The sequence below is a fragment of the Oryctolagus cuniculus genome, chromosome 6 (assembly GCF_051225735.1).
Source record: "Oryctolagus cuniculus isolate XC-2025 breed Fujian yellow rabbit chromosome 6, ASM5122573v1, whole genome shotgun sequence".
Classification (NCBI taxonomy): domain Eukaryota; kingdom Metazoa; phylum Chordata; class Mammalia; order Lagomorpha; family Leporidae; genus Oryctolagus; species Oryctolagus cuniculus.
In genome coordinates, this window is record NC_142872.1 from 93060368 (window position 1) to 93088112 (window position 27745).

General features: G+C 39.5%; 2 protein-coding genes and 1 long non-coding RNA gene across 19 annotated transcripts in view; 2 read left to right on the plus strand and 1 right to left on the minus strand.

Moving 5' to 3' along the window:
• The window catches only part of SGK3 (serum/glucocorticoid regulated kinase family member 3), a 157749-nt gene extending 145255 nt beyond the window's left edge, over positions 1 to 12494 (plus strand). For all 15 annotated transcript variants that reach the window (XM_089336302.1, XM_070075140.2, XM_089336310.1 and 12 more), the window contains 4 exons: positions 430 to 525; positions 1396 to 1551; positions 5259 to 5348; positions 10692 to 12494. In XM_089336302.1, the coding sequence (XP_089192428.1) occupies positions 430 to 525; positions 1396 to 1551; positions 5259 to 5348; positions 10692 to 10862 (513 nt within the window). In that variant the 3' untranslated portion in view covers positions 10863 to 12494. The remainder of the gene's footprint in view (positions 1 to 429; positions 526 to 1395; positions 1552 to 5258; positions 5349 to 10691) is intronic.
• Positions 5648 to 27635, minus strand: LOC103348040 (uncharacterized). 3 transcript variants are annotated; one of them, XR_016236503.1, is made up of 4 exons: positions 27445 to 27635; positions 14302 to 14372; positions 8677 to 8817; positions 5648 to 6259 (listed from the first exon to the last, which is right to left on the minus strand). It is a non-coding gene; the product is annotated as an uncharacterized LOC103348040 (long non-coding RNA). The 3 variants fall into 3 exon arrangements; XR_016236502.1 differs by having other exon boundaries at positions 5648 to 6263; XR_016236504.1 differs by lacking the exon at positions 5648 to 6259 and adding an exon at positions 6720 to 6957.
• MCMDC2 (minichromosome maintenance domain containing 2) overlaps positions 15175 to 27745 on the plus strand; it is a 35087-nt gene continuing 22516 nt past the window's right edge. The window contains exons 1-10 of the mRNA XM_051844532.3: positions 15175 to 15241; positions 17292 to 17380; positions 17742 to 17930; positions 18024 to 18154; positions 18478 to 18537; positions 21534 to 21729; positions 22315 to 22437; positions 23225 to 23329; positions 24589 to 24714; positions 26759 to 26993. Coding sequence (XP_051700492.1) covers positions 17837 to 17930; positions 18024 to 18154; positions 18478 to 18537; positions 21534 to 21729; positions 22315 to 22437; positions 23225 to 23329; positions 24589 to 24714; positions 26759 to 26993 — 1070 coding nt within the window. The 5' untranslated portion in view covers positions 15175 to 15241; positions 17292 to 17380; positions 17742 to 17836. The remainder of the gene's footprint in view (positions 15242 to 17291; positions 17381 to 17741; positions 17931 to 18023; positions 18155 to 18477; positions 18538 to 21533; positions 21730 to 22314; positions 22438 to 23224; positions 23330 to 24588; positions 24715 to 26758; positions 26994 to 27745) is intronic.

The window sequence follows — 27745 nt, forward strand, 5'->3', positions numbered from 1 at the left end:
AGTGGACAGTGAGAGAGAGAGACAGAGAGAAAGGTCTTCCTTTGCCGTTGGTTCACCCTCCAATGGCCGCCACCACCGGCGCGCTGTGGCCGGTGCACCGCGCTGATCCGAAGCCAGGAGCCAGGTGCTTGCTCCTGGTCTCCCATGGGGTGCAGGGCCCAAGCACTTGGGCCATCCTCCACTGCACTCCCTGGCCACAGCAGAGAACTGGCCTGGAAGAGGGGCAACCGGGACAGAATCCGGCGCCCCGACTGGGACTAGAACCCGGTGTGCCGGCGCCGCAAGGCGGAGGATTAGCCTAGTGAGCCACGGTGCCGGCTAATATGTTCTTAGTGTGGTAGAAAAACCTAGAATGTATTCATTTTCTCAGTTACTCCAACAGGCTGAGCTGTTTCTTGACTTGCTCTAATATTTCATTCTTTTCCCTAGTATCTCGCACCCGAAGTAATCAGGAAACAGCCATATGACAACACTGTAGATTGGTGGTGCCTGGGCGCTGTCCTTTATGAAATGTTGTATGGATTGGTACGTGTTTCTACTCTTCCATTATTATCTTAACTCTTCCCGTGATATCATTGATTTGGTTTTCTTGCTCTTCTAATAATTTTGTGGACACTTAGATAACATTCATAGAGCAATAATAGCCCAGTTAAGGAAAATCAACACTGCATAAGGAATATACAATAAAATAATGACTTTTCATTTTATTATTAGTGTTTTAAGTTGACATCATTATTTCTCTATTATACTAAACAGTACTTTAAATTTCTTTTTTCACTTCAGTTTTCTGAGAGGCAGAGAGAAAAATCTCTGCTGGTTCACACCCCAAATTCTTGCAATTGCAAGTGTGTGGCCCAATCTAGGTGTCCCACATGAGCAGCAGGAAGCTAAGTACATCAGCTATTGTCACCTGTTGTCTCCCAGGATACAAGTTAGCAGAAAGCTGGAATTGGGAGCAGAGCAAGGCTTTGAACCCAGTCATACCAATATGAGATTCAAGCATCCCAGTGGCATCCTGACCAGTTCGCCAGATGTCCACTCCTATCAGCCAGGACTCCAACTGACACTCTGATATAGGCTGCTGGCTTAACCCATGGTGCCACAGTGCCAGGCCCCAGGTTGTACACAGCGTGACAGCTGTGTCTACAAGGTGCTCTTGAACACACCCACCCTAATTCACTCAGTGAACTTTAAGCTGTGTATTATGCTGGATTTTAGAATCTCTGCTGGGAGGCTGCACTGCAGATGTCCACATACCTGAGGAGGCCTATTGTGTTTCTGTGCTGTCCAAACCCAGTGTTCTCTGCAAGTGAAGGCCAAATTCAACTATTTTAGCCCCACTTTAGTACAATTTAATTACCACTAAATTTCTTCATCTTGCTTTTTTTCCTCCAGCCTCCTTTTTATTGCCGAGATGTTGCTGAAATGTATGATAATATTCTTCACAAGCCCCTAAGTTTGAGGCCAGGGGTGAGCCTCACAGCTTGGTCCATTCTGGAAGAACTCCTAGAAAAAAACAGGCAAAATCGACTTGGTGCCAAAGAAGACTTTGTATGTAACATATTTCTCAGTTCTACTTTACTTGAGCTTATTTAGAATTTGGAAATAAATCCCTGTTTTTATGTGGTAATTAATGGAATGAATGTAGCTGTTAGGGAATAGTACCATTGAAAAGTAGCTTGCTTGTCCCCAGTGTTGGCACTTGTATGTATACAGAATTATGCATTGTTCAAAGCACTTAACACCTGCATGATTTTCTGATTTTCATAGTAATTTGATCTCCTTCATTCTCTATGTCAAGCTTTCACATTCAGTTATTTGATTTGGTTAATTTCTCTTCCCCTCCCTTCTTTATAAAAAATGTGTAATACATGTTTTTAACTACCTACATTTTTTGCAGACTTTTAATTTTGATTGCTAAATAATACTAGTATTTTCATGGACTTATAATAGAGACTAACAACCTGATAAGGTTTTTGTTAGGGTTTGAGGCTACCTAAACTTGTAATTGTTTCCTTAAAAAATAATTTTAAGTGTCTGTTGTCTGCATGAGGCAATCCTGTTTTTCTTGAACTAACATTAAATAGCTTTTTTTTTTGAGAATTTAGTTACACTTTCTTGAGATAATGTTGAAATTGGCAGGTTTGTTTCAAATCAGGTTAATTAATTTGCTAGTGCAGTTACTAGTATTAATGATAGTAAATTGACAAATTACTGAGGAACATGACCTTTTAAATTCCTTTCTGAGAAAGGTTTGAAGGCTGTTTATCAATCTTGAACTTGACCTGTGAGTAATAGACTCTTCTGCTGCTGCTTCCCCACCCTTCCTAATCTCCAGTTTACTGGGTAACTCTGTCAACAGGTTCCTGTTCATTGTTTCAATCAGTCTTGCTAACACTTCACACCTACTTGTCTTTTGGTCCTCTTATTGAATTCAGTGGTGGGAGCTGAAACCCTAGAACAACCCACCTGTCATCTCTGGGGCTGCTGAACAGTGCTTAGCCCCTGGGCATTTCGGAAGCACTGTCACATCGTGGTCAGGAACCTTCTCTGGGCTTCATCACTGTCTGCATCACTGCTGCTGTCTTTCTCTGTTCAGTTTATTCTCTTAATCTTGATGTTATCCATTTCAGGTCGTCTCTCCAAACTTGCAGATTCTTCCTCCTCCTCCTCCCCCTCCTTCTTCTTTACATCAGCAGATGGTCTTGCTTTCTATTTTATAGGGAAAATGGAGCCATCAGAGCAGTACTGTCACCAGCTTTGTTCTATCTTATTTGAAGATCTGTTTACACCTGCACCTGTTGTTCCTTCTTACAGTAGTGGAAGAAGTTCATATCCACCTATGCCCTGGATCGCAGCCTCTTGCTAGGAATCCTCTGCATGCTTTTTTTCAGCACGATAGCTGCTCCCTCTTACCATGGTTCTTTCCAATCAACAAGTAAATAGCATCAAGTCTCTTAAAACAAAAAATCTCCAACCCTACTCTCCTGCAAGGTACTCCTCTGTCTTCTCTTCCTAACCAAACTTTGTCGAAAGTTTTCTGTACTCAATTTGCTTTTCATAGTCTCTTTTCATTTTTGACTCTGCCACAAAGGAGCTGCTAGAATGACTGTATACTTCTATTCTTCAGCTTACTCTCTGAGCAGGATTTAAAGTTGCAATTCTCCCATTTCCTGGGCTCCCACAAGAGCCCACATTGATCTCATACTTAACTTTCTATATTTCTGCTCCCTGCATAATGCCCTACACAAGTCCCTCTTCTCCAGCCTATTAAGTGTGGCATGCCTGGGGTTGTCTCAAAACCCTCTTCTACTGTACTCTCATGACAATCTCATTTAGTCCCATGGCTTTACTTGTCTGTATGTCTTCACTTCCAGATCTCTCTGATATCTAGACATACACAACATCTTTGTGCTGCCGTTGGCCTTTGTACCTCAAACACAGCGTGTTCAAAATGAATTCCTGCTGTCTTCCTCCTGTGCTCCCTTTCATATTAAAGAACATCACTTTCATCTGGCTAATCAGGTCAAGTCCATATCTGAGAGGCATTCATTACTATTCTTTTTTGCTTATTCTCCCGTATTCAAAAGTAGGTCCACCTGCTATATTTGTCACCTCACTCTTTCCTCTATCCAGACACATTTTCTTAGCCTCGTTGCAACTACTCTTTCCTGGCAGTTATCATCTTTAATTTGGCCATAGTGTTAGCTATTTTTCCTTTATCAGGTCTTGACTGCATAGCCAGGTGATCTTTAACAAAACAAAATACCATTTGTGACATTCTTGTATTTAAAATTCCTTGATGGGGGCCAGTGTTATGGTGTAGCAGGTAAAGCCGACATCCCATATGGGCGCCGATTCAACTACTGTGGCCTGGGAAAACAGTGGAAAATGGCTCAAGTCTTTGAGCCCCTGCACCTGCATGGGAGTCCTGGAAGAAGCTCCTGGGTCCTGGCTTTAGATCAGCCCAACTCCAGCTGCTGCAGCCATTTGGGGAATGAACCAGTGGATGAAAGATATCTGTCTCTGCCTCTCTCTCTCTCTCTCTCTCTGCCTTCCAAATAAATAAATAAATCTTTAAAGAAAAAACAACTCTTGATGGCTTCCCATAAGCTAGAATAAAATCTAATTTTTTTTAAATTTATTTATTTAAAAGGCAGAGATACAGAGAGGTAGAGGCACAGAGAGAGAGAGAGGTCTTCCATCCACTAGTTCACTCCCCAGATGGCCACAATAGCTGGAGCTGGGCCGACTGAAAGCCAGGAGCTTCTTCTGGCTCTCCCATGTGGGTACTGGGGCCCAAGGACTTTGGTCATCTTCTGCTACTTTCCCAGGCCATAGCAGAGAGCTGGATTTAAAGATGAGCAGCCAGGACTCAAACCAGTACCATATGGGATTCTAGCACTGCAGGAGGTGGCTTTACCTATTACACCACAGCACCAGCCCCAAATCTAAAATTTGTAATGCAGTCTCATTATGAGGTGGCCTGATTAGCTCTCAGCTTCCTCTTAGGTGACATTATCTTCCTTTGCTACGCTGCAGCCATATTCAACTCTCTCTTTCTTGCCCATAGTAACCTCTTTATCATCTTAAGGTCTCTGTTTTGCCTGGAACATTCTCCTGACATTTTTTTTTCTGGCTAATTTGTTGAGCAATTTCTCTATGAAGTATTTTTTTAACCCACAGAACTAGGCTGGACCTCACTTTATACACTCCCATGGCACCTCGCTGGGAAAAAAATGAAGCTAGAATCAGTATTGTGCCAACTTTGAGAGTACCAGTCAAGGGTGGAATAGTTTTGTTTTTTGTTTTTTCCCTTGGTAGAAGAGCTCAACACTTTGATTTTGTCTCTGTCTCACTGTCTAAAACTATGTGACTTTACTTCCTGGGCTCAGGTAAGAATAATTCTTTGTACCTGTGAGTTGCTTTCTTCTTTTCACAGCACTTTATTTCCATATTTTATGCTGATCCTTTAAGCAGCCTGTGAAGTATTTAGGGCAGAAACATTAACCCCCTTTTACCTGTGAGGAAGCCCTGTGGAGAGGATATAACTTAAACTGAAGTAGGTTGTCCCAAGTAGTTGTTACTTAGACTCTGCTGGCAGTGTTCCCAGTGTTCTGCCCATAGAGGACACAAATATAAGTCTAGAAAGAATACTAAGTAGCAAAGCAGCAATGGTTTAGCTTTATAAAATCTCTCAGTGACTACTTAATATATCTTCAGCATTAGTAAAAGAAATTTTTTTAAATGTATTCCAGCTTGAAATTCAGAACCATCCTTTTTTTGAATCACTCAGCTGGACTGACCTGGTACAAAAGAAGATTCCACCACCATTCAATCCTAATGTGGTAAGCATGTATCCACATCAGACTAAAATAGGGAAACAGGGAATTAATTTATTTTACTGTAATTTTGGAAATGTTAAGATCTAACTTGAGTGAAATGGATCCAGTGCCTAAATATTTATGAAATGTGTCACTCAGGGTTGTCAGGTTCCAACTATTAAGTACAAAATGCCCAATAAGTTAGATGAAGTTGATGGAAATACCATCTTGCACAGTCATTATGAAGTGTTTCTTTTGAATATGCAAACAGAATGAGCTCAGGAAGTTAAAAATATACACATTGAAATAACTACTAGGTATCCTTTTTATATTAAGTCAATAAACATTTTAATATTGCATAGTTTTTTCTAGATTGATATAAAACAAGAAATAGGCAAACATTTTTAATGGTAATATAAACTATTATGTCCTTTTTGGAAAACATTAAGATAGTATTGTAAAAAATGTTCGTGTTAGATGGATTTATTAAATCTACTTATGGAACTGTTTCATCTAAATACAATTTTTAAAGCAAAATGTTACATCAAAGAACATACTTTATAGTATTAACAGTGTTGGAAAAGTTTGTAAACAAATACATAACAGTAAAGAAATTAGAAGGTCATGGCCAGTGCTGCGGCTCAATAGGCTAATCCTCCACCTGCAGCCCCGGCACCCCAGGTTCTAGTCCCAGTCGGGGCACTGGATTCTGTCCCGGTTGCCCCTCTTCCAGTCCAGCTCTCTGCTATGGCCCAGGAGTGCAGTGGAGGATGGCCCAAGTCCTTGGGCCCTGCACCCGCATGGGAGAGCAGGAGAAGCTCCTGGCTCCTGGCTTCGGATCAGCGTGCTGCACCAGCCGCAGCGGCCATTGGAGGGTGAACCAACAGCAAAAGAAGACCTTCCTCTCTTTCTCTCTCTCTCTCTCACTGTCCACTCTGCCTGTCCAAAAAAAAGAAAAGAAAAGAAATTAGGAGGTCAGTGATTGTCCTAGAGGGGCTGGTGTGTGGCACAGCAGTCAGGCTACTGCTTGCAGTACCAGCGTCCCAGTATCAGAGTGCCAGTTCAAGTCCAGCCTGCTCTGCTTCTAATCCAGCTTCCTGCTATTGTGCCTGGAAAGGCAGCGGATGATGGCTCAAGTACTTGGTCCCCTGACACCCCTATGGGAGACTCCGATGGAGTTTCTGACTCTTGAATTCAGCCTCACTCAGCCTTGGCTTTGATAGCTGTTTGGAGAGTGAACCAGCAGATGAAAGATCTCTTGTCACTCTACTTTCCAAATAAATAAATAAGTCTTTGAAAAATAATAATTATGGGGGCCAGCGCTGTGGCTCACTTGGTTAATCCTCCCCACCTGTGGTGCCGGCATCCCATATGGGCGCCAGTTCTAGTCCCGGCTGCTCCTCTTCCGATCCAGCTCTGCTGTGGCCTGGGAAAACAGTAGAAGATGGCCCCAAGTCCTTGGGCCCCTGTACCCGCGTATGAGACCAGGAAGAAGCTCCTGGCTCCTGGCTCCTGGCTCCTGGCTGCTGGCTTCGGATTGGCGTAGCTCCGCCCGTTGCGGCCATTTGGGGAGTGAAACAATGGAAGGAAGACTTCTCTCGCTGTCTCTACCTCTCACTGTCTGTAACTCTACCTGTCAAATAAATTAATAAAATCTTTTTTTAAAAAAAAGAAAAATATCATAATAGTTGCTTTGGTAGTTTCCTGTGTACAGGCATGTATGTTTTATATGCCTTACAGTATATAACTTATTCATCATATAAGCTACCAGTGTACTATTGCTCTTATTATCTATGTTTTACAAATGAAGAAATAGACGCTCAGAGAAGTCACATAGCTGGATGAAAGGTACCAGAACCAGGAATCAATCTGTACATGATTCCAAAGTCAGTGTTACATCTCAGACATATTTGTAGATTGACTTATTTTATTCATGTAGCACATCCAGAAGTGACAGTTTTAGAAGTTAGCTCCATTAGGGATGATATCTTTCCCAGATTGCTCCAGGTTGAATATCCCTTATCCAAAATGCTTGGGATCAGAAATGTTTTGGATTTTGGATTTTTTTGGATTTAGAATATTTGTAGATAGATAGATATCTTGGGGATGGAACTAAAATCAAATATGAAATTCACTTATGTTTAATACACAGCTTACACACAAAGCCTGAAGGTAATCTTACAGTGTTTTCACTGTACCTGTGTTTTAACTGCAACCTGTCACGTGAGGTCAGATGTTGAATTTTCCATTTGTGGTGTCATGTCAGGGCTTAGTTTCAAACTTTGGAGCATTTCAGATTTTCAGATAGGGATGCTCAGCCTGTAGTAGGGAACCTGGTTCCCTTTTTCTTCCCTTCGGAGATTTGTGAGTTAATTATTTATTGGTCACTTAGTTGAGAAATATAAATAAGTAGTACATGGGCTGTGTCTTCAAGAAAACTAATTAAAGACACAAATGCAGAAAGAGGAGAATGATTAAATACGTTTAGTGTTATATAGTAAATGTGTTGGTTGATTTGAAATACGGTAACATAAGGTTAAAAAAGACATGTCTCAATAATTTTTTATTTAATAAAATCATTTTTTCACAGATACAACTTTAGGAATACACTGGTTCTTTCCCCCCACCAAACGCCCACCCTACCCACCTCCCCCTCCGATATCCTTCTTCATTACGGTTCATTTTTAGTTTGACTTTATATACAGAGGACCAACTCCATACTAAACATAGACTTCAACAGTTTGCACCCATGAACACACAACATATAGAGTACTGTTTGGGAACAAAATTTGCAGGCAGTTCTCATAGTAAACTCATTAGGGACGGAAGTCTATATGGGGAATAAGTGCACAGTGATTTCTGTTGTTCCTTTAACAATTAACACTCTTTCATAATAATTTATGATTGCAGTATGGCAACAAAGCAACTGACAGAAATTGCCTTTGATACTTTATCTTTCTGTGAGGAAAATAAATTAATTGATTTCCAATCTGCTTATTGCTTCTTGGTGGTGGTATTTAATTATGTATTTGAGGGATAAATAGAGTGCTCCCATCCACTGATTTATCCCCCAAATGTCCACAACAGCCAGAAGTGGGCCAGGACCAGAGTCAGGAGTTAGGAATGCTAGCCAGTTCTCCCATGTGGGAGTAGAAACCCGATTACTTGAGTCATCACTGCTGTCTCTCAGGTTCTGCATTGGCAGGAAGCTGGAGTCAGGAAGCTAGAGGTGGTTGAGCTCTGGTACTCCATGAGTGAAGTAGATTTAACCACTAGGCTACAGCCCACTCCCTGGTGTTTTATATTTTCAGTCAGACTAGTTACTGGAAAAAGGAAGAATTGGGTTACTGACCGTACTAAGCTTCAGTGTTTCAACGGTGAATGTTTCTAGCAGTCAGTAGGAGTCTTTCCAAAATCCAATAGATTGCATGAAGTTTTTAATTACATGTGCCAAGTAGTCTGCATCATAAAGGACTCACATCAGTGTATTTACCTATAAATAATGGATAAAAGGCATTTTGAAGTCTTAGTTTTAATCTACATAACTGAAGTTATGCTGATAAATATTTAATTCATTTTTGGAAAAGATTTATTTATATGAAATGCCGAGAGGGAAACACACAGAGAGGCCTCTCATCCACTGATTGATTCTTCAAATGACTGCAACAGTCAGATCTGGGCAAGGCCAAAGCTAGAAGCCAGGAACTCCATCCTGGTATCACACATGGGCGGCAGGGACTTAAGTACTTGTGCCATCATCCATTGCCTTCCCAGACACATTAGCAGGAAATTAGATTGGAATCCAAATAGCCAGGACTCAAACCAGCACCCCAAAATGAAATGCCAGGGTCGCAATCAGTGTCCTCACCCATTACACCACAATACTGGCCTATTTAGTTCATTTTAACTGGCATTGGTGCCTTCCTTTTATTCTCTCAGCTGTTAATATGACAGAGAAGACATTAGACTATTTCACACTTGCTATAAAACTCACAAATGAGTAGTTTTTGATAGTTTCTGCAAGATTTGCTTTTTAGTGGGTCACTTCAGAAATACAGATATAAAACACGTTTCTCCAAAAGAATCCATATTGACACGACTTCCCTGCAACATTCCCTGACATCCTCTGAATTATTCTAGAAGCCTTCTTTATGTTGGGTGTGTCCAGGTTTCTATCCTTACTTCCAGAAATGCTTCAGAATGGATTTTTCTTCAGAATAGCTTTTACTTCTTTGCTGTTTGCATTTTGATAGCTTTTAGGATATAACTTCTTCAAGGATTTTTGCTGCTTCTTTGAAATTGTGACTATTCTGCACAGTTAGTAGTTCTCAGTTCTGTGGCCTCAGTGCATAGTTGAACAATTTTTGTTTATTACATATAAAAGTCTACTGTTAACTCAGGTTTAGAAAACTATAGAAATAGAGTTGATTGATTGATGGGAGCAGGCTTACTGACATTCCAAATTAGAGGTTCCCAGAAAATAACCCCTAAGGTAAGACTGTCTTTATCAGTTGTTAAATTAATATTATTTGATGTGTTAAGCAATGTGTACACTATGAAATTATTACACAAATGTAAGGTAGCCAGTGTGAGTAGAACTTGCCCTAGAAATGGTTGTCAGAAAAGTTTGCAAGCTTGGTGTGTAAGGTGCAGGCTTGCCCTGAAGAGGGAGGGTAGGGTGTGGTGTGGAGCTGCAGTTGGGAGTGGCCTGGCCATGTTCTAGGTGGGTCATTCAGAAGTCCTATCTGAGAGTAGGTCTGGACCCCAGGCAGAGGCTGGTAAGAAACACAGCCTTCGAGCCTAAGCAACTTCTGTACTTGATTTCCCATATACCTGTTCCCCTTGGGCCTTCAGAGCTTAAAGGTATCCTAGCCAAATGCTTCACGACCCTCTCCATAGCACAGAAAGAATCATCTTTCACAATTTTATTTATAACCCTTCATTCCTTCTTTAAAATGCTTCACTAAGGAGAAATGTAGTGGGTAGGCATTTATGGGAGCTCAAATGGAAAGTGCTTCTCTGAAAACCAAATGGAACCCACTTTTCTGAACATCCAGTGATGGGTAGAGAGGAAGGGGCCTAGTTCCAGATGCCTCAGATTTAATTGAACATAGCTGAGGACTCTGTTAGGCTAATCGTCCTCACCCTTATCTTCCCCTCCCTGACCCAGCAAGAACCTTAACTGTTAGAAGGAGAAATCATAGAAGTCCAGAGAGGAAAAACAAAAATGTTTCCAAAAAGTAAAGTGGGAAGACCCCACAAACTCAATGTGAAAAAGGTATAAGCGTTCATAGGGGAGTTTTGATGAAGGACTAAGCTACTGAAAGGAAAGGCACAGTGAATAACACTATACTTCTGATGTTTTAGGCTGGACCCGATGATATCAGGAACTTCGACACAGCATTTACAGAAGAAACAGTTCCGTATTCCGTGTGTGTGTCTTCTGACTATTCTATAGTGAACGCCAGTGTCTTGGAGGCAGATGATGCATTCGTTGGTTTCTCTTACGCACCTCCTTCAGAAGACCTGTTTTTGTGAACAGTTTGCCATTCAAAAGCATTGAGCAAATATAAGCCTATGGATGGGACTGAAACTCCTTGTTGTGTGCATATATTCAAATATGTATAACTAGTGCCTCATTTTTACGTGTAATGTTGAAACTATGAAAAGTGTATTTTCTGCTGTATGCAAGAAAATAGGGCATTTCAAAGAGCTACGTTTTGAATTAAAATTTGTATTGTTTATTAAGCTTATTTTTGAACAGAAATTTTAAAAAAACTTTTATTCTTAGCATTAACCTATTTTTAAAGAAAACTTTTTTGCTATTGACTGTTTTTTTTCCCTCTGAGTTTACACTAACATCTACCCAAGGCAGACTGTTTTTCCGCAGTCTGTTTCAGTTCAGTTAACATATATTATTACCTTATAACTCTCTGCTATGAGAACTATGCAATGGTACATGGTTGTTTTAAAGAAACCATATCTTTCCATGATAAATCAATTTGAAATAACTGATTGTTGCCAGGATTAAAGTATAAAAGCATAGTTAACACATCGGCTGCTGGTTACACTGTTCATTCCCCAGATCATTTTAAGAAGTAACAAAATGAAGTCAGTCATTTGCTTTGGAAATACCAATTCAAAATTTGTGAATTATTTCTCCTCTAGAGGAGAAGAGTTTAGTGGTTAGAAATTTTAAGTATTTCCAAAGATCTGAAAGGTAATAAAGAACTGCTGAATTTTTTTTAGGTGGTGCCAAAAATGAATGTCTCTATGTCATGTATTTATATTGCAAAATATATTCTATTTATGTTCTGTTTGATCTTGAGTGTTTAATATACTGTTAAGTAAATCTTGGTATTTGCTTTTGCAAATAGCTGTCTCAAAGCTATTTTCTAATTAAGTAAGAAGGGGAAAAAAGATACTGAGCTTTCGAGAGTGTTTACCTACTCTGGGTCATTGTAAATAAATAAGGTTTTGCTATAATGTAACGAAAGTTAAAAATATTTCAGATGCATTTTCAATATCTTATGTATCTTAGACCAAGGATAGAAACCAACCTTAAAATCATATCAACTGATCTGTGCACTTAAAATAATAAAGGAATAACTACAGAAAAACTAAAAAGAAATGCAAGACTTGAAATTCTTAGTTAGCGGAGAGGATTTTGAAGTCTTGTGGGAAACATTGTTATGAAAGAGTTGAGTGACCCAGTTTAGATTTGTCAAAAACAATCATCCATTTCAGGTATTCTCTTGAGAAAGAAATCGCCAAAGCATTTCCCACCAATACCCTTTGGCTTAAAAAGGCTCAGCAGAATTGGGGGGGAGGGATGTGCTTTTATTAGATTGATAATATTTACATTCAATACACTGAATCTTCCTTAGGAGGTAAGACTTTAATATCTGCACTGTAAATATTTGGTTTATTTGACACTACTGTAAGTTCTGCTTTTACACAAGATTCTATGGTTATTATAAAGCAAAATAAAAACTGTAGTTTCTTCTATGTTTTTTTTTTTTTTTACTTAGCCACTCTGTAATTGAACTGCCAAAAATTAAAGTGCAATATTGTATATTTTTAAGAACCAACTAAAAACAGAATTTTGATGTTTTTGGATCATAAGAAATACAAATCCATAAGTCTAATAAAATTAGCAGAAAAGGTGAATGATCATCTAATGCCTGTAATTTTTTGAAGTTAAAATTGGTGATGGTTATATAATCATTACAAAATAAGTTACATGTGTGATGAAGTATAAACTTTCAACAGAAAACATTTAGACACATATAAATTAGCAGATTTTCATAGGCTGATGCATATAATTCAGGAAACAAAATTTCTTCCAGGTTTCAAGTTTGTATTTTCATCTCAGCCTAAGTCTTTTAGTAAAATGTGTACCCTTTAAAGAGTAGAACCAGTTCATGGCTTTTAGCAAAATGAACAGAAGGATCTAAATGAAGGCTTGCCCATACTGCAGAGGGTACAATGTAGACATCATGGTACTAAGATTTGTTTGATGCACCTGGTGGATAAATGTTAGATGGTGTAGATGCTGGCAGCAGGTTCTCCTTATGTACAAATTTTAATATGCCAAATTTTTTAATTTAAAAAATTTATGAGAGCCAACAAACAGTATTGTGATATAATTGCAGTAGTGGTACATTTGAATGGATGCTTAAATATTCTAAAATTTTATCACTATATTAATCACTATAACAATTTGCCATGTCAAACCAGCAGAGAGCAAGTCATTATTTTGTGTTGCCTGGTAGAAGGGGCAAAGTAGCCCTGTGGAGAGTGTCTTCCAAAGATCTGTAGTTGCAATCCCCTCCCAAATGCTCTGCCTCTCAATAGTGTCACATTGGAGATTAGGTTACAACATAAAAATTTTGTGGGGGCACATTCAGAATATAGCAATACAAACCCTAAAGTGTATGTAAGTGAGTTTCAGGTCGCTTCAGGACCTCAATGGGATATGCCAAGCTTTGTGTGTTAATGAGGTTAATGGGGGAAGAGGGATATGTTACATAGCTTGATCAAAAGGATTCACAGATAGAAATTGAGTTCCTGGCTCTTGGCTTGGTCTCAGTGGTTGTGGACATCTGGACACATGGGTGATTTTCCCTCTCTTACCATTCAAATTTTTGGAAGTGTTCATCTGAACCAGCAGATGGAAAACCTTTCTCTCTGTCTCTCCCTCTCTCTGTGTGTAACTCTACCTCTCAAATCAATAAATAAAATTCAAAAGCCGGTGCCGCGGCTCACTAGGCCAATCCTCCGCCTTGTGGCGCCAGCACACCAGGTTCTAGTCCTAGTCGGGGCGCCGGATTCTGTCCTGGTTGCCCCTCTTCCAGACCAGCTCTCTGCTGTGGCCAGGGAGTGCAGTGGAGGATGGCCCAAGCGCTTGGGCCCTGAACCCCATGGGAAACCAGGATAAGTACCTGGCTCCTGCCATCGGATCAGCGCGGTGCGCCAGCCGCAGCACGCCAGCCGCAGCGGCCATTGGAGGGTGAACCAACGGCAAAGGAAGACCTTTCTCTCTGTCTCTCTCTCTCTCTCACTGTCCACTCTGCCTGTCAAAAAAAAGAAAAAGTGTTCATCTCTGAATCCAACCAACAAATGGTCTGTGTAGGTAAGGAAAATACTTGTTGCATCACATGTCCTTGTTTATATATTACATATATACTTAGATTCTCAACCTACCCCTAGAAATCTCTCTCTATGTCCAGATTTTCTTTAAAAGTACTGTAAATATTCACAACAAAGTAGCAGTAAGTAGCTATAAGCAATTAAAATTTGACTCAATGCCACTATCATTTTTGGAGCGTTTGCAGTGTGCAGTGATACACTAAATACTTGAGGTTTTAAGTTCAATTCTACCATATTTAACTTTAATTGTTAAAATTTACTTGAAAGGCAGAGCAACCGGGCCTGGGCCATGCCAAAGCCAGGAGCCAGGAATTCCAGGTCTCACCAAGTGGGTGGTGTGAATCCAAGTGCTTGTATCACCATCTGCTTCCTCCCAGGGTGTCCATTAGCAAGAAGCTGGAAAGGAAATGGAGGCCGGAGTTAATCCCAAACATTCCTGATACAGAATCAGGGCATTCCAAGCAGCAGCTTAGCCTGCTGTACCACAACTCCCATCCATTGTACTAAAGCTTTATTTATCTGAAAGAGTTACAAAGGGACAGAAGGGGAGAGAGAGCGAGCTTCCATTGGCTAGTTCATTCCCCAAATGCCTTAAAACAGCCAGGGCTGTGCCAGGCCAAAGCCAGGAACCTGGAACCCAATCAAGGTCTGCCGTGTGAGATGCAAGTAACCAACTACTTGAGTCACCACCTGCCGCCTTCCAGGGTGTGTATTAGCAGGAAGCTGAATGGCACGTGGAGCTAGGATTATCCAGTTTTCGATGCTCATCCTTGTTGCACGTATTATTTCTTAATTCCTTTTTTATGGCCCAATATTCCATTGTATGGCTACACCAAGTTAGCCACTACTCCATCAGATACAGGTGTCCACTTTGGGACTGTTCCTTTCTTAGTTTCGGTGTGGACCTATTTTCGCTTCTCTTCGGTGGGCATCTGTACATGGTAGTGTGTGTTCTACATTAACTGTTTAGTCCTTGAGGGCGTACTGCAATGTTTTCCAAAGTGGCCCTCCATTTTGCATCGTTTTAAAGGTTTTTTAACAACCCTTTGGTCTGCGATATGGAAAACAAAGGTCGCCCTGTCTCTTTTTTGGCCCGCAATAAGTGCGCAAGCATCAGTAAATCAGAGCGGTGGGGGATGGGGCGGGCTGGGTCCCGGCAGGCCGCGCGCGCCGTCAACGGTCGGAGGAGCGCACATGCGTGCTAGGGCCGCCTTGGCGGCGCGAGCGTTGGCGCGTGGCGGGGAGGCGCTCCGGGGGGTGCCCGGGTGGGTACAAATAGCTGCGGGGCTGGGTCTCCTGGAGGTGGAGGGGCTCTGGATCCCACCCTGCGAGGCCGGATTCGCCTTCCTCCCCTAGCTGTGAGGTGTTTTTCCCGCGGCGGCGTCCCCTCACCCGTTTACCCCTGGGCAGGTAGAGGGGAGACAGGACGGGCCTCTGTTCCACGTGAACCAGCGCTGAGGTTCTTTAGACGGCGGGAAGACAGAGAATTAGAATTTTATCCCCGTTCGTTTTTAAATGCTTTTCCGTGGGCTTCTATGCCTTTTCTTTTCGAGCTCTTCCTTGAAACGCACTCGCTCCCAGCACCTCACTTTACACGACGACGCCCCGATTTTAACCCCAGCTGTTCTGACGCCACTGAAGCCCAGGCCCTGATCACGACGCCCTCCTGCTATCTCTCTGGGTATCCCCAGGGCCTGTCAAACTCGGGATATCTCCAACTTTCCTTATTTCCCTACGCCTATTTCTGGATTCGTATTTCCGTGGAAGCGTCACATCCTCTCACATTCCTGCTACGAACCCATTTACTTTGGGACTGTTTCTCACATTGTACGGGTCCAGTGTGAAATCTTTGAAATTCTAGAATCCATCTTCCCCATTCTGTTTCATTCCTAATGCTCTAGATTGGGCCATCCATCTTTTAAATTGCAAAAGGTAGAAACTGGTTATCCACTCTTCTCCTATTTCAACCCGTTTTCCACACTGGTGGGAAGACAGAGATTTCCGAAGTAAAAAACCTGGCCATGTTTCCCTCCTACTTTGAAAAACACAGATTGTTTCCCATTACTTAGTTATCACGAGGGACTTCGAAACCTTCCATTGACGGCAGTGGGTGCTGTAGCCCAGCGACCCGTTGAGGCACCCACCTCCCACATAAGAGTGCCTGAGATGGAGTCTGCCTCTGCTTCCAATCCAGCTTCCTGCTAATCCACACCCTGGGAGTCAGCAAAGTGATGGCTCAAGTACTTGAGTCCCTGCCATGTGGTGTAGGAGACCTGGATGGAGGTCCTGGTTCCTTGCTGCAGCTTTGGCAGGTGCCAGCATTTATTTGAGGAGTGAACCAGTGGATGGAAGACTCTGACTCTCTAAGTAAATTCTTAAAAAAAAAAAAAAAAACTAATCTGGCCTCGCCCAACCATCTCATTATCAATAGCTTCTTTTAAAGCCCCCAAACCCAATGTTCTAATGAAGTTTCAGAGATGAGATGTCCTGAAGACAACATGCACTTTACAAGCATTCTATTTGTAGCCTTGAAGAAATAAATTGAAATTCCATCCCTATATAACAGCAAGAAGGGCAGTCTCACTTTTCTTTCAAAAGTAGCCTGAACTCCAGGTAGAAGAGATGGGGACCAAATAATGCAGGACTGATAATGGGTGGGAAAATCAACCCCATCTCTGGAAAACCTTCTCCTCATCTTCATCTCTCATCCAATTAGATGAACTATCTATCTACCAAATATCATCTTTTAAATAGAATCGACCTATTCTCTATGATCCTTCTATCAAAATATCATAAAACCTAGAAAATTTGACTCATTTGCAAGGCTGACCGAAATTTGGTGAACTATTTCATATATGTTGCAGCTTCCTTTTGCCTATATATTATTTCTGTTACAGTACTTAACACTGCATAATTGCTTACATATCTCACTCCACTGTCCTCTTTCTGAAGGATAGCAACCACATAGTATTCATTTTTATATCCCAAATACCTAGAACAACGTGGCATAAAACAACTAGTAGATGTGAAAAAAGTATTTGGTAATGACTGAATAAATGTGTCAGTCATTATTTCTGACTTCTCTAAGTTGGCACCTTCTTGAAAAGCAAGGTCCAATCTTAATCATTTTATTTCTAGCACATATTCAGTTACTGGTATATATTGTGTCCATTAGTATTTGCTGTCTTTAATTGATTTTTATATAGTCCACTCTCTACTCATTCCTACAGTTTAATGTTTTATGTGAGTCACTGTCACAAGATTCAAAACTGTAAGGGGTTTTAATTATCTAGTACAACTCTTCATTTCCTTCAGGTAGATACTGATCCAAGAGAGAGGCCTAATGATTTCCCCTTAACCACCAGGAAATGATGGTTCTAGAATCAAATCCTCAAATTTCCCAGGTTAGTATTCTCTCTACTATATTTTCTCACTTAGACTGATTTACGAACTAACATTTAACCACTTTATATTTTAAACAACATCTGTAAAGGAACTTCATTGTCCCATATTGTTTATTTCAACAAACATTCTTTGGAAGATCTTCTCTGTAAAGAGACATTTAAAGCTCTTGTTCTTAAATTCATAATTTTGTCAAAGATCTTATAACCAAGTGTAGATAAAAATGTTATTTGGCAAAAGGAAACAAAATTTTGATTCCCTTTGGGTATAAGTTTTTTTTTGAACTTGGAAATTTTGCTTAGCTTTATTTCACTCTCAGTTTTAATAGTTTGTAAAGTAAAATTTATTTTATTTTATTTTTAGATTTTCTCATCCTTTCTATGAGTTTTACCATCTGGACTTTTTACCAACAATTGTTTATCAGTTAGTAATAGAGAAGAATCATTAACTAGGAGAAAATGTCAAATCTAAAATTGAAGGAGGCAGCCCTCATCTACCTTGACAGAAGTGGAGGTCTCCAAAAGTTTATAGATGATTGCAAGCATTACAATGGTATGTTCAGTAAAAGTGACTTTCTTTTAGAAACTTTCAAATAGAATTCCTACATAAAACTATCCTGACTTTTACCTTTCTATATTTTTACAGATTCAAAACAAAGTTATGCTGTCTATCGTTTTAATATTTTAATAAATCCCTCTGATGTTGTTGAATTAGATGCTGAGCTTGGAAATAACATTTTACACCAGCCTTTGAAAGCTGCTCAAATTTTTCAATCAGTAAGTTAAAGAAAGGGGCAAGCATTTTGTCATAGCAGGTTAATCCACCACTTGGAGCATCGCATATTGGAGTGCCAGTTGGAGTCCTGGCACCCCCCTCTTCCCATCCAGCTTCCTGCTAATACAACTCGGAAGCAACAAATGATAGCCCAAGTATTTAGGTCCCTGCCACCCATGAGACCTAGATGGCATTCCTGGCTCCAGGCTTCAACCTGGCCCAGCCTGGGCTGTTACAGGTATTTGGGGAGTGAGCCATCAGATGGAAGATCTTCTGTCTCTCTGTCTCGATGTTTGGTAACAGTTTTGTTTGTTTGAAATCACAGGTCTGTTTTATTGCTGTTAAGACTCTCTCATTAATTGGACAATTACAGACTGAAACTCAAGTAAGTTTAGCAAAGAAAACTTAGGTACAAATTTTCAAGATGACTTGTAAACAGTATTCTTATAATCATTTTTTCCACTTATTAAAAATAATAACACATTTTTCCAAAAGTTCAATGGGATGTATTATATATGCATCTTTATTTCCAATATTATCACTTATAACATTAAACATTTTTAAAATAAAACATTTCGGGCCAGTGCCGTGGCTCACTAGGCTAATCCTCTGCCTGCAGCGCCAGCACCCCGGGTTCTAGTCCCAGTCGGGGCACCAGTTCTGTCCCGGTTGCTCCTCTTCCAGTCCAGCTGCCTGCTGTGGCCTGGGACGGCAGTGGAGGATGGTCCAAGTGCTTGGGCCCTGCACCCGCTTGGGAGACCAGGAGAAGCACCTGGCTCCTAGCTTTGGATCGGCGCAGCGCGCCGGCTGTAACAGCCATTTGGGGGGTGAACCGACGAAGGAAGACCTTTCTCTCTGTCTCTCTCTCACTGTCTAACTCTGCCTGTCAAAATAAATAAATAAATAAACAAACCAAACAAAACATTTTGAGCATACTCAAAGAGAATAATACAGTGAACCTCCATGTATCTATCACTCAGATAAAGTCAGTGTTAAAATAGTTTGCCATAGTTGCATTATCAATGTTTTTCTGAAATATCTTAAAGCAAACACCAAACATGTTATTATTTTACTCTACATACTTCAGTAATAACCTCTAAAAATTATGGACATATTTCTCAATCACAGTGCCATCATCACCCTTTACAAAATTAACAAAATTCCTTGGAATGAAGGAAACTAATATCCAATCCATATTTAAATTTTCTCAGATGCCTCAAGTATGTCTTACAATTGTTTTTTTTTTTTTAAAAAAAAGCTCTTATTTAATAAATACAAATTTCATAGGTACAGCTTTAGGAATATAGCGGTTCTTCCCCCCATACCTGCCCTCCCACCCCCACTCTCGTCCCACCTCCTACTCCCTCTCCCATTCCATTCTTCATTAAAATTCATTTTCAGTTATCTTCATATACAAAAGACCAACTCTATACTAAGTAAATATTTCAACAGTTTGCACCCACACAGATACACAAAGTATAAAGTACTGTTTGAAGACAAGTTTCACTGTTTATTCTCATAGTACAACACATTAAGGACAGAGGTCCTACATGGGCACAGTGACTCTTGTTGATTTAACAATTGACACTCTTATTTATGATGCCAGGGATCATAAAACTTATCATGAGCTGCCAAGGCTATGGGAGCCTTTTGATTCCATAAACTCCATTAGTATTTAGATAGGGCTATAACTTACAATTGGTTGGTTCAAGTCAGGATCAAAATAAGGTCTATAACATTTTAATTAGTTCTTATATCTCACTTACTTCTTTCAACATAGAACCATTCCCTCTCCCCTCTTTTTTATTCCAGTGACTTTTTAAACTAGTTAATTTCTCTATAAAATACTACATAATCTGAATTCGTCTGGTGGCTTTCTTGTGATGCTGTTTAATTTTCCCCTATGTCATATATTTCTAAAAGACTTTTTAGATTCAGATTGATCTCATTTAGATAAGAATACATCATAATTAGTGTCATGTATTCTATATTACACTATGTCTGAAGTATATAATTATTGTTGTCATACTTCAGCAATGTCACAACTGATCAGTGGATTAAAATGATGTCTTTCTGATCTTTTCATTATACAGTTTCCCATTAACTTTCACATAGTGGTTTTAGCAACCATTGATATTCACTGCTTATAATCTTTTATTCCAGTAGAGCTGCAAAATTGTGATTTTCCACTCCTAATTTGGCATCCTTTCTGAATTTATTAGCTGAAATATTCTATGAAAGAAAAGTTTCACCAGTTCGGTAACTCTGAAATATAATTTGTACAGCAAAGACAGGATAAATGTTTGATTTTTTTTCTTTATTAATTTTCAAAGAATAATAAATTGAAATCTAGCAGGTTGCAATGACCATTTTTTTGTTTTTCCTGTTTTTAAATATGAAAAAAACTCATGAACTTCTTAATATATCTCATACATTTCAATGAATCTCTGTCATTCTTTTTGATTCTTACATTATTCTGCCTTTGATCATTGGGAGCCCCTTCAAGTTTGCTCTTGTGTCCTTATGACAAACGATGTCATTAATTTTTCTTTTTTCTTTTTTTCCTTTGCATTCATTTGTAATAGCTCCCTTGATATCTGGCAGAAGATGCTCCTCAGGGTCCAATTTTCTGTACCTGATCTGGAATGAGCTATTTCCCCCCAAAAGATCCCTGGTCCCTTTTCATGATTAATATTTAGAAAGCATGATCTGGCCGGCGCCGTGGCTCAATAGGCTAATCCTCCACCTTGCGGCGCTGGCACACCGGGTTCTAGTCCCGGTCGGGGCGCCGGATTCTGTCCCGGTTGCCCCTCTTCCAGGCCAGCTCTCTGCTATGGCCAGGGAGTGCAGTGGAGGATGGCCCAGGTGCTTGGGCCCTGCACCCCATGGGAGACCAGGAAAAGCACCTGGATCCTGGCTCCTGCCATCGGATCAGCGCAGTGCGCCGGCTGCAGCGGCGGCCATTGGAGGGTGAACCAACGGCAAAAGGAAGACCTTTCTCTCTCTGTCTCTCTCTCTCACTGTCCACTCTGCCTGTCAAAAATAAAAAAAAAAAATAAAAAAAAAAGAAAGCATGATCTGGGTGCCAAGAGTGTTAAATACTATAAGACCATTGTTTTTTAAGTGTTTTTACTGGAAATGACCAGGAAATGCATGCTTTAGTGAAAAATGTTTATAATGGTATTATCAGTTAAAATGTTAGCATATAAGATTTTTACTTCTTTAATTTTATACTCATTTTCAATTATACTTAAAATTACGATTCCTAACAACACTAATGTATCAATTACTTGAGTTGTTCTACAATCTACTTACTACCTTGTAACACAAGTCCAATTGGAGCTACGATTTCTGTTAATACCATTTTTATGTTCTCATTAGATTAATATAGTGCTGAAATTAACACATTTACCTCCTCTGCCAAGTTATGGTCTTGATCTTTGTGAGTTTCCACTTGATTATACATCTCAGAGATATTATATGATGCAAGGAATTGTGATTGCAATGACGACAGTAACCAAGTACACACAAGGTGCAAGATTTCTTTGTTCAGATGAAGCTTGCCCTCTTTCAAAAGGTAAATATTAAAATATAAAATAAAAAATATCATGAATCTATTATTTATTGCTGTTATATTTGTACTTACTTATGAAACAGATTAGAAAGAATGGAATAAAATTTGACATCTAATGTTTGCAACTTTACTTTGAATAAACTTGAAATGCTTTCTTTTCCTCTGTTCCCACCTCCAACTTAAATAGTACTCCTATATTGCCAAATACTTGGTCTTCTCACACATTGCTTCATGACTGTTCAACACTGTTTCCTCAATCAAACCCTTTGACTTAACTTCATTTCAGTCCTTTTCCGGGTTCTTTTCCATTTATCTATCCTCATCTCTCATTGGGTTAGATGGCTCACCTCTCTTCTCTATGAATGTTCTGAACTTAGGTTTCCCATAGCCACATATAGAGAGATTATGTATCCACCAGCTTCTTAGCACAGTATTTAGCAAGTCATGCAATAAATGTTAATTGAATTACTCTGAGCCCAAAAGCAAAATACATACTTTGAATTGGATTCATATTAAATGATGGAAAATAGTTAAATCTGAAAACAAATTTAGCTGACCACTGTTGTTTTTGTTTTGTTTTGTTTTCAGGATTTCAGTATATAAGAGTGCATGTGCCTGGTGCTACAGAATCTGCTACAATAAGAAATGACTTTTTGTGTGATCTATGTGCCTCTTCACTTCAAGAAGACAGAAAATTTAGAGTACTTGGTGGTAAAAATTCAATTACATTTTGTAATTAAAATTTTAAGAGAGTGTCTGATTTTTTTTAAATTTTATTTTCATTTATTTGAAAGGTAGAGAGACAGACACAGAAAGACAGACAGAGACAGAGATCTTCCATCTGCTGGTTCACTCTCCAAATGCCCACAACAGCCAGGACGGGGCCAGAATGAAGCTAGGAGCCTGGAACTCAATCTAGGTCCCCTACATGGTTAACAAGGATCTAAGTACTTATCTGTTGCCTCCTACCCTGTGCATTAGCAGGAAGTTGGTATTGGAAGCAGAACCAGGACTTAATCCTACACACTCTGATATAGGATGTGGCATCTGTTTTTATTTATTATTATTTTTTTGACAGGCAGAGTTAAACAGTGAGAGAGAGAGAGACAGAGAGAAAGGTTTTCCATTGGTTCACCCCCCAAGTGACTGCTATGGGGCAGCACGTTGCCAGGTGCTTCCTCCTGGTCTACCTATGCAGGTACAGGGCCCAAGGACCTGGGCCATCCTTCACTGCACTCCCAGGCCACAGCAGAGAGCTGGACTGGAAGAGGAGCAACCGGGACAGAATCCGGCGCTCCAACTGGGACTAGAACCCGGTGTGCTGGCACTGCAGGCAGAGGATTAGCCTAGTGAGCCATGGTGCCAGCCAAGGATGTGACATCTTAAGCAACATCTTAACTGCTGCACCAAATACCTGCCCAGTGCCTGCTATTTTAATATGGAAATTAAATTGAATACATATTCTAATAACTAATTCTTTTTTATTCCCTGTCTAAAGATAAACAGATAGTTGAAATAATTGCCACAAAGGCACTTCATGCTTTTCAAGGATTTTCCAACAACCAGCCATTTAGGTTTCAATCTCTTACAATTTTCCTAAGAGGTAAGTTCTCTTTGAACTCAAAACAAACTGCTATAAAACATGGGCCTGTCTTATTTGTGCTTTTATATTATAAATGGTACTTCCATAGCTTAGTATTCACAACTCTTCTTATTCTTGAGTATTTTTGTAGAGTCATTCAGCTAATGTGTCAATTATTCATTCAGACATACAGCATTCACTTAAAAAATATTAGCATTTGCCAAGTCCCAAGCATTATGCTAAGTCCCAGGATCAGAGTCATCTTAATGTCCCATTATCTGTTATGTGTGTCTCACGTAAACATTGGGGTTATTGTTTTAGAACATAAGCTTCTTGACAGTAAGGACTTTGTTTCTTTACCACACATAGGAAAAACTCAATAGATACTTGTTAATTAAATGAATGAGCATTACATATAATTAACTGTTGAGAACTGCCTGGGTAAGTACCAATGAGAATTCTGTGACAGAGGAAGTCATTATCAACACGTCACATAGGGAATGAGTCTTCATTGAGAATTCAGAACTGTGAACATGTGAATAAGGTTCAGTCTTTTTCTAACAGGAGAACCTACCCTATTGAGTTGCTGTGACTCAATGAGTTACTATGTAAAAGTGTCTGGCACATAGTAATTGCTAGATTCAAATTATTTCTTATCACCTGGGCTCACATGCTGCCCAGGGCAAGGGTAAAGAAGAGGGGAGAGTTTGGAGGCAGGGGGAAATAGATGTAAATTTTTGTTTTGCTGCTTACTGTTATTTAGCTCTGTGAAAGTGACTTAGCCTCTTGATTTCTTTGTATATAATGTGGAGGTAAGGGTATCTATTTTATACTATATAATTACATCTTGTGTGTGTTTGTATGTACCAGATATTGTAGACAATGAATGATACTTTTCAAAATTATTTTCTTCCTGAAAAATATTGTTTATAAGTCATTTTTATTAACATTAATTGTCATTTAATGCAAAGATGTTTCATCTTATATAGAATGATTTTTTACTGTTGTCAAAAGTCACTATTGTACTAGAATATCTAGCTGATATGTCACAAGTATTTTGAAATTAATTCCTAATAAGTATCAAAATTTATCAGCAATAAAAATTACCTCAATTTACATTAAGAGTGCTGCTATATATGTGCAGTATACTAATCAAAAGTGAATAATTCATTACTAAGTGAACTACTGAATTGTTAGTGGTTCTGTATCTTTGAATAATACAATTGTGTGTAAGTTTCATTTAGTGAATATATATTTTCTTCTGTGTTTAATAATTTTAGATGAATTAGTGAACAAAATGAATATAGGAAATGAGTATAAAATTATTGGAATCCCAACCTGTGTAAAAACCTCACAAACTGCTGTGTGTATAGAAGCAAATAGCATCACTTTTTGCAATCCAAAAGGTAAGGAGAATGTTAGTATTGTAAATTAACAAATATTTAGATTTAAATGTTTGTTCAGCAAATAAATATTGTTTGCCTAAGTGCTGGGCACTCTTGTAAGCACTAGGAATATAGTTGTGAACAGGACAAAGTTCCTACTCTTAAATTATCTGGTAGACAGTCAGCAAACATGTATGCCAACCAATAAAACAAGCGCAGACATTAAGTGCCAAGAAGGAAATTAAATAAGATGACATTGTAGAAACTTGCCAACTGTGAGATAAGCTTTTAAAAAATATTTATTTATTTTATTCAAAAGGCATATCTTCCATCCACTAGTTCACTCTCCAAATACCTACAACACCCAGGGCTGGGCCAGACCAAAGCCAGGAGCTGGAAACTTGGTACTGCTCTCCTACATGGGTGGCAGGGAGTCAACCACTTGAGTCATCATCTGCTACCTTCCAAGATGCAGATTAGCAGGAAGCTGGAATCAAATGCAGAGCTGGGACTTGGACCCATGATGCAGGCATTTCTTGTACTGTCTTAACCACTACATCAAACACCCACTCTAAACCTTGGTTTTTGCAGTTTTATAATTAACAATGAGCAAAATATTTCAGGTGCTAAGAGTTAGAGATTAGTCAGATTGGCCCAGCTCTGGCCAGTGCGGCCATTTGGGGAGTGAACCAACAGATGGAAGATCTTTTTCTCTCTGCCTCTGCCTCTACCTCTGTGTAACTCTGCCTTTCAAATAAATAAATAAATAAATCTTAAAAAAAAAAAAAGTTGAATATGGTATCATTAAAAGAGCTACAAACTGATCATTTTAAAATTTACTAATTTTTTTAACTTTTTTTTTAATGATTTATTGATTTATTTGAAAGGCAGAGTTACAGAGAGGCAGAGGCAGAGGAGAGAGCAATCTTCCATCTGCTGGTTCACTTCCCAGATGGCCACAACAGCCAGAGATGGGCTGATCCGAAGCCAGGAGCCTGGAGCTTCTTCTGGGTCTCTCACATGGGTGTAGGGGCCCAAGGACTCGGGCCATCTTCTACTGATTTCCCAGGCACATTAGCAGGGAGCTGGATCAGAAGAGCAGCAGCCAGGACCCAAACCGGTGCCTATATGGGATGCCAGCACTGTAGGCAGTGGCTTTACCTGCAACACCACAGCACCAGCCCCAAATTCATTATTTTTATCTGAAATGCAAAAAGAGATTTAAGAAATTTATTATTTAATAAATTTAATTAAATATTTTTATAAAATTTAATAAAAGATTTAAGAAATTTAATAAAAGAAATTTATTATTTATTTATCTGAAATGCAAAAAGAGAAAGTGATTTTTTTCATCTGCTGGCTTACTCCACAAATGCCTACAAGAGCTGCGGCTAGGCCAGGCCAAAGCCAGAAGCCTGGAACCAATCTAGGTCTCCTGCATGAGTTATAAGGACCGAACTACTTGAGCCATTGCCTGCTACCAATGGTGCATAATAGCAGAAAGCTGGATGGGAAGCAGAGCCAGAATTCGAACCCAAGGACTCTAATATGGGATGCAAGCGTCCCAGGCAGCAACTTGACCACTGCCCCAAACGCTTGCCACAAAAAATATTTTAGATTCAAAAAATTCTGGGATCGGCATTGTGATGCAACAGGTTAAACTACTGCTTGCAATGCTGACATCCCTTATTAGAGTTCCTGTTGGAGTCCCGGCTGCTTTCCTTCTGATCCAGCTCCCTGCTAATGCACCTTGGAAAGCCGAAGAAGGTGGCTCAAGTCCTTGGACTCCTGTCACCCACGTGGGGAACCCAAATGGAGTTCCAGGGTCCTGGCATCAGCCTAGTCCAGCCCAGACTGTTGCCATCATTTAGGGAGTGAAGCAGTGGATGGAAACTCTCTCTCTCTCTCTCTCTCGCTCTCTCTCTCTGTTTCTTCCTATCTCTCTATCACTCAGCCTTTTAAATAAATAAATCTTAAAAATAATAAAAACAAAAAAGTTTAAAACGTGTTTTTTTGTTTTGTCTTTAAAACTCTTTATAATATAGATTTTAATATTTGCTTTCAGTTCCCTCAGGAGTTAGTGACAACTTCAGATGTCTCCTCTCCTTGACTTCTAGCTCATGCTGGAAGTTTACAGCAATACTTGCAAATATCTTTGCAACACAAATTGTTCCTCCTGGGACTTATAATTTGCTCAAACTCTGTTTGTTGATGAGTCTAGTACAGACAAGTGATCGAAACAAGGAACAAGATTGTCTGGATATTTTAATTATAACAAGTGATACATTAATTATAGACAGGTAAGTCAGTTTTCATTTTTTTTACAAAATTCCATTCAATAACATTGATTCAGTATACCCAAATAAGGCTTTCAAAAGTGCCACAGTTGGTGGGGACATCATCCTAATCGTGGAATAAGTTTCTCAGCATTTTGGGGCTCCCCAATTATAAGTACCCTTTTATAAAAAAAAAAGTTAAGTGCTCATATTATATAGAATTATGTCAAAAATAAATTTATAAGATAAATTTAAAATTTTTAAAGAAAAGTCAAATTGACATGAATTTAATTGAATAGATGTTTTGCCAAAATTAAATTGCCACTGACAGGGTAAATATGGTGGCTAATGCTAGAGATTGCACCAATTTATTCTTCTTACTAATGGAGAATGAAGTGTTTGTTTCCTCACAACCACACCAACTCTGGGTAATTTCAAACTTTCACATTTTTTTAAAAAAGATTTATTTATTTACCTGGGAGACAGAGTTACAGACAGAAAGAGAGAGATCTTCCATCTGCTGGTTCACTCCCCAAATGGCCATGATGGCTGAAGCTGGGCTGATCTAAAGCCAGGAGCCAGGAGCTTCTTCAGGGTCTCCTACACTGATGTAGGAGCTAAAGCTCTTGGGCTATCTTCCATTGCCCTCCCAGGTCATCCAGGGAACTGGATAAGAAGTGGAACAACCGGAACTTAAATCAGTGTCCATATGAGATGTCGGTGCCACAGGTGGATACTTAACCTACTACACCAAGCACCAGCCCCAAACTTTTACA